The sequence below is a fragment of the Parus major genome, chromosome 4A (assembly GCF_001522545.3).
Source record: "Parus major isolate Abel chromosome 4A, Parus_major1.1, whole genome shotgun sequence".
Taxonomy (NCBI): Eukaryota; Metazoa; Chordata; class Aves; order Passeriformes; family Paridae; genus Parus; species Parus major.
Window position 1 is genome coordinate 12,250,671 of NC_031772.1, and position 13,265 is coordinate 12,263,935.

Below are 13,265 nucleotides of genomic sequence, written 5' to 3' on the forward strand. Positions count from 1 at the left end.
GGGGAGCGCACAGCCAACGGGGCTTGTAGTCCTATTGCAGCAGCGCAGCGCGGCCCCTTGGCAGCAAGGACTACAGATCCCAGCATGCCTTGGGAGCACCGCCCTCCCCTGCGTGATACCGTAGCTGCGAGCGCGGAGCGGGCGCGGTGGTGGAAGCACTGCGTCGAGAGGGGCCGTGGGATGTGGCTGAAGCCCGAGGAGGTGCTGCTGAAAAATGCCCTCAAGCTGTGGGTGCAGGAGCGCTCCAACCAGTACTTCGTGTTGCAGCGGCGGCGGGGCTATGGCGAAGAGGGCGGAGGCGGGCTGGCAGGTACTGCCCCTGTGGGGCCGGACCAGGGCTGGAGCGGGAGGACGGTGGTCTGTCGGCCCTGAGACCCGCAGCCAAAGGGGCAGGAAGGGGACCCGCTTGAGTTCTGGAGCCCCGGACCTTCCTGGATTTCTCATGGGGCTCTTCTCGCCTTCCTTTCCCTGGGTAGAGCGGCCCTAGGGGCAGCAGAATACGGCGGTGACGGGCACTCGGCGGGGTTGAGGGCGCCTGGTGCTCTGGATTCCCGGGTCACTGGGGAACTGTAGACAGCACAACCCAGCCTCGTCACGGGCTGAAAAGCCTCTGCTCCAGCGGAGTCCGGCACAGCTCCATGGGCAGCTTGGTGGAAGTGGACACGTCTGCGGAAGGACTAATCTGTCTTGCTTTGGCAAGATGCTTATTTCCAAATGTCATTTTCTGCGTGCATCTGAGGCTGTTTGAGATGAACTCCTGCTCAGGCATTTCTGTTTGTTTATTTTAAAAGCAGGCATATGTTATGCACTGTCAGCAGTGGTGGGTCAGGAAAGTGACAGAGGGGTGGGGCAGGAAATTGACCATCATATAATAAACTTTATTCCATGAGAACTTAAAGGTATGGAGCTTTGCTTCTATGTATAATTCTTGCCTGTTTGTATCATTAGACACTGCAGAGGCCCCAGCTACTGCTAAGACCTCTGTGATGGTGGCAGGTATTCTGACTAGAACTGCCTCCTTTATAGTCTGATGGTGTCTGTCACTGACCCTGTCAAGGAAAAATGCTACAGGGAATCAGCATAAAGTCATTCCTCAGTGAGATGTGGTTCTCGAGTGTTTTGAATTTCTGCAGGTTTTCTAGGCTCTCTCTAATTTGTGTCATCCTAAAGCAAGCTATGTTAAACATGAGGTATAATTGTCTTGTGGAAACATTTATTAATTTTACTGAACAAAACCACAAGCTTCACACTTTTGGCTGGTGAATATCAGATGTAGAAATGCCCCTTGCAGCTCAGGCATTCTTCATTGGCCTCTGAATGAACCACTGGCAGGGGACATGGAAAGTGTAAAAGAAAGCATCCCAAAATCCCAGGTTACTATGCATATCATAGTATTATAAGCAGGTAGGTAATGTTAGGCTTTGGCTTAGAACCAAGGGTGATACATTGTAAGCTTGGAAGTCTTGTAAGGATCAGGCTTGACTCCTTGTTCTCTACCTTGATATATTTGGAAGTCAAGGAAACCAAGTCACTATGAAGGTTGACTTTCTGCATGATAAAATTAATTTGAGGATTGTGATTAAAGTGGAACGATGAGAATTGGAATAAATTGTTTGTCTGAAAACCTCCTCATAGGCTTACAGCTAGATAGACAGCTGAGCCTTCCAAGTGCCCTTTGGATTCTGGTAAAGATGAAGCTTCTGTCACTGCTCTGCTGTTCTTGGTAGGTGTTGACAGTGCGGGAAAAACACTTGGATGGGATAGCTGCTGTAGTATGCTTTTTTGATGTGGCATTTCACATTTTATTTCTGAAGCTTTTCTTGTAAACTCTTACTGATTCTTCTGTGCAAGTTACATTTTTCCCTGGGCAGACACAAAAGGAGTGAGATGTTCTTGAATTAAAGTTGTGATTAAGAAAGATTAACAAGACAGTTGCATAAAAATGCAATTACATTTGTGTTCGCAGGTTTGGAAATATTCAAACCTCCTAGGTATAAGCCAGCATGACTTGCTGTGCCTGGGCTTAATTTGATACTGCTGCCTGTCACGGGAGAAAATTAGCACTTCCTGTAGGAAAAAGCAAAGCACAGTTGTTGTGTTATGAAATCATCCCAAATGTCCCAGTACAATCCTATTCTCCTGAAGAGCGTTTTACAGCTGGTGAGACAAGGCTGGAGGTGACTGGCAGCACTGAGGGACTGAAAGAGGGAGGCAGCAGTGTAAGTCTGGGTCAGGAGGGAAGAGGGGGACAATGCCTCAAGACAGGAGTGGAAAGAAGGATGGGCGGTGCTGCAGGGTTTGAATAGCACTAACGGGAATGTGACAAAGTATTCCCAAAAATACAGGAGTACAGTTGGTAAGACAGGCTTTAAGGAGGAAAGTTTTGAGGAAGCAGCCATTACCTGGAGAAAAGTACAAAAGGTATGAAGGAGACAAAGCAGCAAAAGATAATGTCAACACAGCCTGAAGGAAGGCTGTGAATTCTGGTTCTGTTTTAGGAATAGAATGAAGTTTGCAGTTGGATTTGTTTGTATTACCGCTCTGGACTGACAGGGGCAGGACCAGTTTGTAATCTGTAGATGACACAGGGGACTGTTACGGCTTGTGTGCTCACATAGCACACTTCTGAGTTTAGTTGTGTAGATAACTTTGAAACAGGTACAGAAATACCTTGTGCTGGTTGTGCTCAGCCTTGCCTCCCTCCCTGCAGATATGTACCTGCTTAGCTTTGCACTTCATTCTCTTTGTTTTAGAGCTTTCCTGAGGATACAGATACTGTAAACTGTCTGAGTGGTGCTCCATTGGGTAATTCATCACACTTTTGGCTGTCTCAAAGTGTGTTGTCTGACTATGCAACCATGTGACCATGTCCTCTGGTTGTTCTGTCTCCGTAGAGCTACTCTGGGAGAGCTGGTCAGGTTTTCCAGAGTGGATGGATAAGAATATAGTTGTGAATACATGTGCTGTAAATAAGGTCTAGTGTGATTAAGCATGTTGGTCACAGAACTCTAACTTTAGTTCTAGGACAGACCTTGATTTAGGCAGGACCTTGATTAGGAGATGGGTACGCTAAGAGTAGTGATGCAAATAAGTATTTGGTGTCTTAAAATTCCAACCTTTCACTGAAATTTGAACAAACCAATTGTTTAGTTCCTGCTTCTACTGTTTCAATTTGCCTCTCTCTGCTTGAGAAAAGTAAGTAAAATGCAACTGTAGGAGGAGAAAAACCAGTGAAATAAATATGTGGTTGGAAATAGTCTTCTTTATGCCATGCTCAGAAGAGTAGGGAAAACCTATGACTCCCCCAAGTCCTGGATCTCCTGTGGCTATTGTTGCCATCCCAAATCTGTCAAAGGCCCTTGATGGTATTTGCACTGTTTAAATGTGGCTTATTGCATGGGCCATTGCTGGCTGACTTGCATGCAGAGGGGGGGGTTGGGAGAAGGGGTGACAGAGCTGGGCAGGGACATGGGCTGTGGGGAAAGTTTCCCTCTCTGACATCTGACAGAAAGAACGTTGGATGGATGTTGTGGATGTCAATGGCAAGAACCTTGTCTCTAACAAAATTTCATGGTGGACCAGTTAAAAAAGGACTTGGTGATCTTTGTACAAACTTAAGTTTATTTTGGTAGGAACTGCAGAATGAGGGACCTTGTGATCTAGCTTGACCCAGTCTGCAGCGCAAAGCCACATGCTTTTCCAGATTGCTGGTCTGGGCAGAAATAATTTATCCTGGCTGGTGTTTTAGCACACAAAGCTTTTGTTGTGGCTTCCTTGCTGTGTGTCCTTAGCCTTGATAGGAATCAAATGGGAAATTTGTTGGTTATTGAAGAGATGAAATTATGTCAGCTACACAATTTTTTTCAGCAGCTGTAGTAGTGCCTGTATTGGTGAGACAACATCCCTCTGTTAAGATGCATATTTACACTTGGGGATGACAGGTGGAAAAAATTACCAGCATGTGCTCCCCGGTTCCTGTCAGACAGCTTTTTAGAATCAAAAACAAAGAGGAACTGTTATCTGCAGTCCTTTTTTTCTGTTCTTACCAAGTAGAACAATACTTAATTTTTTTCAGAGTTGCACTTGTAATTTTCTGTATTTCTAAGGCAGAGGCAAGGTTGGAGACACACCTGAGTTTAATGAGTTACTTTTCTTACCTGAGTCATAACCACTGACCATAATGCACTTGAGTTATTGTAAATGGAGATGAAATCTTTTAGCTCTGAAGGCTTAAACTGATGTGTTTTTTGTCTGAATTATCTTAAACATTCCTGTCTCAGTCCATGCTCAATATTTCCTTAAGCTGGAATTTCTTAGTTATGAAATCAAGTTCACTTACAAAATAAAATTAAGCCTGGAAGTAGTACTTTGCTTAATTTGAGGATGTTGGAAAAGGAGTATTATACACAAGCATTCCTGTATTTTAAATCTAATATGCAGAGATGATGTATTTTCATGATTATTAATATTATTGAAAGGTGGGGCTTCAGTCCTTTTAGATTTTAAAAACAGAACCAACATGCTCTATAAAAGTAGTTGCTGTTATAGAAAGAAGCTTTATCCTGTCACTGTAAAGGAATATTTGCTGTTACATTTCTCCCTTGTTACTGCATCCTGTACTGGAAAAGCCTTAGAGGCAGTTACAGAGCATCTGCTAAGTTAGGCTGTAGTTTTGCTTCCATTGGATCTGCATTTCTGGATTTTTGATGTATTTTTTACCCTCTGTCCTTCTGGGGAGGGGGATGATAGAGCGTCTTGGTGGGCACATCCAGCCAGGGCCAACCCACTACAGCTCTGTATCACAAATTTGAGTGTTTTTTCCTCTTTGGTTCTGCTCTGATTAGGCTGTGAATTCTTCAGATTGTAGAAGGGAGCAGTTTTTGCTGGAATGAAACTGAATGTAGCTGTAGAATGTCATTTTCTGTAGTTGTTGCCACTCACACAGAGCTTTTACAGTATTTTCCAGAAACTCTTTTTTTTTTTTATAATGATGTAAATAAGCTAAAAGTGAGAACTCAGTTATAGACCAACGTATCTGCTCTTCAAAATCCTTGCTGCTATGGGGCTGCCCACTATGGTGCTAACGGAACATTTCTGTTTGTAAAGAACCCATATATTCTTAAATATTTTATGTTCCTTAACACTTTGAATGTAGCAAATCAGGAGGCTGTCTGATCCAGTTTTAATATAATTAATTATTGACTTCAAAGGCACTGTTAAGCGTTAGAGGAGAAACCAAGCCTGTGCTAACTTTGTTTCAGAAGAACAGCGCTTTTTAAAAAAGAATACAGAAGCATGTTTTCTTTGCTTCCGATTTTTCATCAGTAAAAGGAAACTGATATTGTTTGCATTACACTTGTCCCATAAAGGATAGGAAGTAGTCAAATTGCTATAAATAAAGTAGATTGTTGGAAATCAAAAACCTATAACTGATGCTATTCCAGGAGAAGAAAATAAAAATCCTTGAGGTCGTGGTTTGAAAAGGACCAAAATAAAGCTCCAATTTTCGTATTATCTTGGTGTATTTGGTGAAATAAATATAGAAGGACAAAGTGGTGTTGACCTCCAAGTGGCAAAATGCTGGACAGTTATTAACATGTACTGTCATACATGCCCTAAATTGGTACAACTGAGAACAAAATTCAATGCTGATGTTTTGTGGCACGTCTCTGAACTAGTGTTGATATTTTTCTAACCAAGTCTTTTAGAGACATCTTGGGAATAACACATCTGTATTTCAAAGCTGTTCTGGATCCTTGCCCTTTATTTTGGTTTCTAGAGTATTTTCCCCTATTTACTGAAGCCCCTACAGTATTCCCTAGTAGTTTTACTCAAGCAGCTATGAAACTGAAGATGTTTTCTAAAAGCAGAGCCTTCTCTCCATATAAATGTGCATTGCTTTCCATAGATACAGCTGAAGTCATTCCTTGAGCAAAGCAGGAGGATGATTAAGTGGAACCCCCAGGAGAAACTCTAGTTTTAAGCAGAGGTGAAAGTAGGGGACCCTCTGTAAGTTGTCCCTTGGTTCCCGTTGGGAGATAGTAATCCAAGGGAGTGCTTGGTGAGAAACACACAATAACTGAGGGTATAGCAACCCTGACCAATAATACAGTATTCCAAACATCGGCAGCTCATGGAGAGCTTTCAGGACTAGGATGAGAAGATAAGTGAGCCTCTGTTTTTGCCTCACAGTTATGCCAGTGTCCATAGCCATGAAATTAGTTTGTACTGTACTGAGGGGCTGTTTATTGCCATAGGCTCAAACCTATAGTCTAGATCCCATTCATGACATGTGGCAATGCTGAGGTGATGGATAATCACCTGGTACAGTTTATTGTGTTTAAAATCTGATGACCTTCCAAGGAGACAGGAGCTGTGATGGCTTTTCGAGGAGTGCTCCTTTCTAGCACGCTATGGTAACCATTGGCTCAAGCTGAGTTGCATTAGCCTTATAAATGGTGAAAAATATCCTTGAACAGTATATTATAACAGAAAATGTTATTGGGAGATTTGTGAATGAAATAATGCAACATTTGCTGAAGCAAAGCCATCTTTGATATCAGCTCAGTGTCATGACTCGTTCAGTAAGCAAAAGCTGCTTAAACAGACATAAATGTTGTTGATTATTCAATGTTCATCTTCAGTCAGGAACTACAAAATAATTCTACTTTCCAACAACCACTTACAATCTGTTAATTTCAGACAAGACCAGAGATGTAATGTACTGCTCTGGTTTTTTGTTTTTTCTTGTTTGCTTGTTTGGTTTCTTTCCTTTTTTTCCTGGTTGTTGGTTTTGGGTTTTTTTGTGGTAGTTTCTCATAATTATTTGCTTCCATGTTTTTCAGGAGAAGCAAAAACATTTGAAACTTGAATAGCCACAGTGAGGTACTCCCACAGGCTCTATGCCGAAAGTGTATCCTCAGGAAAACCATGCTCCGTAGATGAATGTCTAGACTTATCAATTCTGCATTATTTTTTTTCCTTGTATTCTTTCACAAGTTCTATTTTTCCAGAATTTGAGAGAGAATTAATAGAAAGTGAAACCCAAAGTAACCAACTTAAAATTTCTGAAATAGCTTTTGAGGAATGCATTTGAAGTTCTCTAAATCTAGTGCTTCTACAGAATACTAAAAACCAAAATCAAAGGATCGTTTTCCATTAAACAGGAAAGACATGTATTTAAAGACATAGTTAACGCTGTATTAATTTTGTATTCCAGCTCTCTCCTTTCATTCCTTTTGGGAATGCTTTGCATCTATGATCTCAACAGGTTTCTGGAACAGACTTTACAGCAGCTCTTTGAGTAATTGTGTCATGACTTTTTGGGTAATCTCATCTTTTACTTTGCCATTCTTCTGTAGGAGACTAAAAGCCCAGTGTGATTGCTTTGGTAACTTTGCTTTAATTGAATTTTCTGTTTCTGTGGTCATGCTAGAAGGGTGCAAACATAGGAAATACAGAAAAGAAATATACAACCCATTGATTGTATTTTTGCTTCTGTTGTAAAAAGAGAAGGTTTTATGGTGCACCAGAACCAAAATATTCAATTGTTTCTTCAGTATTGATTTTTTAGATTTTAAAGGATTAGTTAAGTGAGAGAGAATGATTTTGAGTCATTATAAAATGCATCCTTATTTTCCCAGATGATGTTTTTGTCCTGGTTCTGGAGAGATGAAGTTTGGCTTTTTAGTGAAATTAATATATTTCATCTGAACTCTGTTTAATGGGTGCTAATTCAACACTTAGTTGCAGGGAGGTGACAGCCAATTATGGTCTTCAAGGGCTCTTTCCTTTGCCTGAAAAACAGAACAACAGTAAATGGCTAATTAAGAGGTAGTTCAGTTACTGCTTGTGCTCACTGAAGGCTGGGACTGCCCGGTTACATTTCTAGTTGTGCTCTGGTTTCACATACTGCATGGCTGTCACTTCCACAGGGGTCACCTCATTTGTGCCTCATGGCTTTTACTGGATCAAAATATCACATCACAAAGAAGTTCCTCTGGGAATACTTTGTGTTCTCCTCAATTGTGCTTCTTATTTTCTCAGCATTCATTAGTCCTTAGTTGGGCAGCATTCCTGTTCCCCAAGAAACGAGTCAGAGGGGAGTGTGCATTTCAAAACTTGAGTTTCACTGTGCTGTGTACATTTTCTTGGACACAACAGGTCTCCTTGTGGGAACATTAGATGCAGTCTTGGACTCAACGTCGAAAGTCGCCCCATTTCGCATCCTGCATCAGACCCCAGACTCCCAAGTCTACTGGTCCATCGCATGCGGTATGTACTGTACTCTGGGAGCCAGCAAAGTCCAGAAAGTGGAAAAGGAGGGTGCAAAGTATGGGTTCCATTTTTGGCTTAATCCTCTCACATAATTATTCATTCTTGTGATCTCAAAACGGTTTAAAAACATTTGCAAGTCTGAGCTTGACAGCACAGTGTGGTTCTGGTTTTACAGAACAGATCTGTGGACTATTCCTATTACACGTTCTGATTGCCTACTTTCTACAGGAGTCTTTCAGGTACCAAATCCTTTGGGCACTGTTACAATGACACAGGCACAATCTTTTCTTTTGTAAGATACAGGGATAACTTGACACAGTTCAGGATGTATTTTCAGGGTCTTAGTGGGCTTAGTAGGTCTTAGCTGTTATTCCAAATTATGCTATTATTCCAAAGTGTGCTGTAGGTAGGAATAACAGGAGATGCTTATCTTAATATTTTTGGTTACTTTGTCTTTGCGTGTTAAAACATGCAGGTTCGCAGTCATGGTCAGAGCTGAATTTTTCCTCATACCTGTTGCTCTTGTAGTATAAGTTCTATCTCTTTCTCATGTTGTGTTATTAATGGGGAATGGAAAAGTAAATACAGATTTGTTCTTGTAGCATTAATTTAACGTAATTGCATGTCACTTTAAAAGGGCAGCCTTAAAGAATTTGAACAGTTTGTGAATTGACAATAAATAATATTTCAGGGCCACTTCTGAAGAAGTCAGACCTGGTGACAGGCTATCAAAAATACTTTAACATTTATGTTGGAAGTGTACTCTGGGGAATTCTACAGCTATCAGGTCAGCTCCTGGGAAAATACAAAGGGTAATCTTCATTTTAGCACTGAATTTTTATAGATTTTGTGCTGCATAGATATGCTTTACAACAGAAAGCTACATAATATGATTGTCCTAATTGTGTTAGATTGTTTCTTCTGTAAAGAAATTGAAGGGATGGCACTTTGTTCCTTCAATAACATATCTAGGGACTGAAACAGTGTTTCTAAGCCATTTAAACAATGACATAAAAGTTTCATTATTCCTGGGTCACCTCTGTGCCTCTGATTCACATTGTGACTCAAATAATTGGTCTACGTGTGTAGTCTGAGAAAAATAATTATTTTTGTGATGTAATTGCCGTGTTAATTACTCTTTGTATAATTTGGTAAGTATTGTTGCAAATCCAGCCAGTGTAATGCAGTCTAACTATTTAACTATTTTTAGAGCAATTTCTGTTCATTCACAGGGCTACTTTAATTTTGTTGAGTCCACTGAAAGTTGGTTAATTACCCTTTACAAAGTAAGATGAGAAAAAAGCAATTATTCAAGGTGTGTTCTTGCTTGAGGGTATCAATAGTATGTGATCACACTTCCTGCTTTAATTGGTGTGCATTCTTGTGGAGGATGATGCTGCCAATTAATTTATATTCTAGAATGCCTTTATTCAAACCTATGTAAGTTCTTTCACTCTTCCTGTCCGCTAGCATCTGATGGGGAGTCACTGTCTTTAAGGCACTGGCTCTGTATTGAATCTGCTGAAACCCTGTGGTTTCACTTGTAGCATTTCAGTTATTGCTGCCTCCCTGCTTACAGTAATGTTTACTTTACATTCTCACATGTGTTAAGATTTTGCACAGCAGGCCCTAGTCTTGAAGTTCTGCTCTGGAAACTGTTGTGTGCCAGTGATCAAAGCTGAGGATATCAAAGGCACAGATTTAATTTCCTGCTGAGCCTCATGGGTTTGGTCTCACATTTCCCACATTCTGGCCTATTAAATTGGGAGTGTTGCTGTGCTGTCTGTTGGGGAGGTGCTGCTGAGAGGGAGGAACTGTCAGTCCAACTCAGGCTTCAACACTGAGCCACGTAATGTTGGCAAAGCTGAGATGCTCTTGGATTTAAAGGCCAGAAATAGAGCTGCATAAAGGACTTGAAAGATAAAAACACAGCAGTGCACATGTTTTGTGTACACTGAATAAGTTTTCAATGTTCACAAGAGGTGACAAGATATTTAAGACTTGTAATTTTGTCTTGTATATCTAAATTACTCTGTGACTCGGGAATTTGCTAAGTATTCTCTTAATAGTTTTGGTGAAATGATTGAAGTCTGTCCTAATTTAAAGTAATACTATATTTTTCAATAGGATCCAGCAGAGAAGAAATAACAGAACATTGGGAGTGGTTAGAACACAATGTTATGAAGACTTTATCAGTATTTGATTCAAATGAGGACATTACGAGCTTTGTCCAGGGAAAGATAAGAGTAAGTAACAGGCATAATTGGGAAGGGCTAAGTATATATTTTTTTTTTCCTTTAACTCCATATGAACAATACATCCTCTGGAGAATAATCAGTGACAGCATTGTAATGCTGCATATTCTGATTGAATAGTCTGTGACTGTTAACTTTAACATGTGGCATTTTTCCTGTTTCTCTTCCACACAACTAAGGTTGTTTAACATAAGCTCTACTTGCTAAATGACACATCAAATGCCTTTATATAGTGGTCTAAAACTGTTGAAAAATTATGTCACAATAATTTTAACAGTGCCTGGGAAACATATGGTCTACTTTTGTTCACTCTATATATGCTAAATATATAGCCCAGGAACTCTTGGGATTAAGTGAGGAAAATATGTCTGTTTCAGAAGAGGAGACACAAGGAATGTATGTCTTGCCTAAGCTGTGTTGGAGACTTGGTGGATGAGTCTGAAATAGCACATTTTATATGTGACTTATGATTTGATCCTCAGACTCTTTTTCCCCTTCTAAAACTTACTCTCCTGTTGGGAGAATGCTGTGCTTTGTCCATGCAGTTGCGTATATGACAACCACCTACATGGACATATGCATAAAGTAATGTGATTTTTTGTTGTAGGGTTTGATTGCTGAAGAGGAAAAAGATTCTTTTGTAAAAGAAGATGATCCTGAGAAGTTTCGTGAAGGTCTAATGAAGTTTGAGAAGTGTTTTGGATTACCAGAGAAGGAGAAGTTGATTACCTACTACTCGTGCAGTTACTGGAAGGGCAGAGTGCCCTGTCAAGGATGGCTGTATCTTAGTACCAACTTCCTTAGCTTCTACTCATTTTTGCTTGGAGCAGAAAGTAAGTAAACCTTGATGTTAAGCTGCATCCCTTCACGCTTCACTGCTCATCTTTCGGATTAGGAGGAATTCTTCCTATCTGCTGAGGGAGCTATTTTGCCATGTGAGCGGATGTCAACAGAGATGAGCAGAAATCACCAACATAATTTATGGAAATGGATATATTTGTGTAGCATACTACACAATATCTATTATTATGCTTTTTTAATTCAAGCTTCAGAGAGAGGGCAGACTTCCAGAAGTGAACTGTAGCTAAAAGCTGTCCATCATCTTTAGTTCATACTGCATTAAGTCTATGAGGATTACCATTTCTTCTTCACACACAGGCATAGTATTTTGTATCAGTGCACTACACACTGGTGATGATTGCACATAACTCTTTCTCTGTGTAACATTTGTTTGAAATGCCCAAACAAATGCCTCTAATAGTGTGTACTATAACTGTATTTGTGTGAAAAATGGAAAACATACAGAAAATAGGATCCTTCCAAAGCTTATTTGGATCTGTATTGAGAAATGCCATAGCTAAAAGGCACAGTTCCTCTACATGCAAATACATGATGGATTTAATTTAAGAAGCCCTACTGGTTAGCTGTTGAAGGGGGGTTGGCTTGTATGATGGTGTTTGCTGTTTGCAGTTTCACATAAGAGGAAGGAAGAGGTGATGTAAACTTTTGTTGTCATAGTTGGTGTGCGTTTTAATGTTTTTCTATAAAATCCTTTCTAATGGAATTAATTTTCAGGAAAAATGAAGAAAATGCGTTTCGTGCTTATTAGTTTGTAGTCTTTTCCAAGTGTGTTATCATTTGACTGTGTTGTTTAATTATATTTTATTAGTTCTGCTACTAGTGCATTTCTTTTTTAATACAGGCAGATATTGAGAGCTATCTCACATTTTTATTTTCAGTAAAACTTATTATCTCCTGGGATGAAATATCAAAACTTGAGAAAACTTCCAATGTGATTCTGACAGAGAGCATTCATGTATGCTCCCATGGGGAAGATCATTATTTTTCCATGTTTTTGCACATGAGTGAAACGTTCCTTCTCATGGAGCAGCTGGCAAACTATGCAGTTAGAAGACTTTTTGACAAGGAGACATTTGAGAATGATCCAGTCCTTCATGATCCTCTGCAAATCACCAAGAGGTAATGCATTGCTTATAGTTTATCTGTTCTGGACCAAGTATTTGTTTAGGCAAAGAGGAAGAGAATCCTTGTCTCAAGGAGATAGTAAATATCTGCTTTGCTGATATTTTCTTAACCAAGTGTCTCATAAAAATGTTGGACCAAAGCCATTACATGAGGCATTGTAATTTGTTGTTACTTGGCTGGATCCAAAGATCTGTATGAAGGCAGGAGATGATCAAATCTTCAGTGCTGGTCTTCCAACTAAAACATTTATATTAGTTTGAATTTTGAAAAGGTGCTCTTGCAGCATTTAGGATTAGAAAATTCAGATTAGAGCTAAGGTGTCTCCAGAGATATCTGATGAAGAAGGATAAGGTAGGGAAGCAATAGTTTAATGGACATGTGTAAATGATAACTGCATGGCTTTTCTGAAAGCCCCTGGAGGTGAGTGATAAAACCAGTGAGTTGCAGATGGGTGCATGGCTTTCCTGAGGTACCACATTATTTTGGGTGGTGGGAAAGACATGAATATTAGTAACTTAATGGTTAAGGTCCTTCCTTTCCCTTTGATTTCTCAGTTTGGTAGCAAATCTGAAGAGGGATACTCCTCTACAATATTGTTTCTGGCAGTTATCTGTGGAAAATTAGCCCATGGTAGATGTTTACAGCATGTGTGTTACTGCTGAAGATCAATAGATCACGCGGACACAGGTTGAGGTATGGTGCAGAAAGAGCAGAGTTTATTTTCCTTCCCAGGATTTATAGGCTTCT

At 40.2% G+C, this 13,265-nt stretch overlaps 1 protein-coding gene across 6 annotated transcripts in view; it reads left to right on the forward strand.

Annotated features, from left to right (window-relative positions):
* TBC1D8B (TBC1 domain family member 8B) overlaps nucleotides 1-13,265 on the forward strand; it is a 32,956-nt gene that overhangs the window by 276 nt on the left and 19,415 nt on the right. For 2 of the 6 annotated variants that reach the window (XM_015626184.3, XM_015626186.3), the window contains exons 1-6: nucleotides 119-310; nucleotides 8,164-8,274; nucleotides 8,969-9,064; nucleotides 10,405-10,523; nucleotides 11,140-11,365; nucleotides 12,272-12,512. In XM_015626184.3, coding sequence (XP_015481670.1) covers nucleotides 181-310; nucleotides 8,164-8,274; nucleotides 8,969-9,064; nucleotides 10,405-10,523; nucleotides 11,140-11,365; nucleotides 12,272-12,512 — 923 coding nt within the window. In that variant the 5' untranslated portion in view covers nucleotides 119-180. Of the gene's footprint in view, nucleotides 1-110; nucleotides 311-8,163; nucleotides 8,275-8,968; nucleotides 9,090-10,404; nucleotides 10,524-11,139; nucleotides 11,366-12,271; nucleotides 12,513-13,265 lie in introns of those variants that run through there. The other 4 variants (XM_015626189.3, XM_015626188.2, XM_015626187.3 and 1 more) reach the window with 4 other exon arrangements.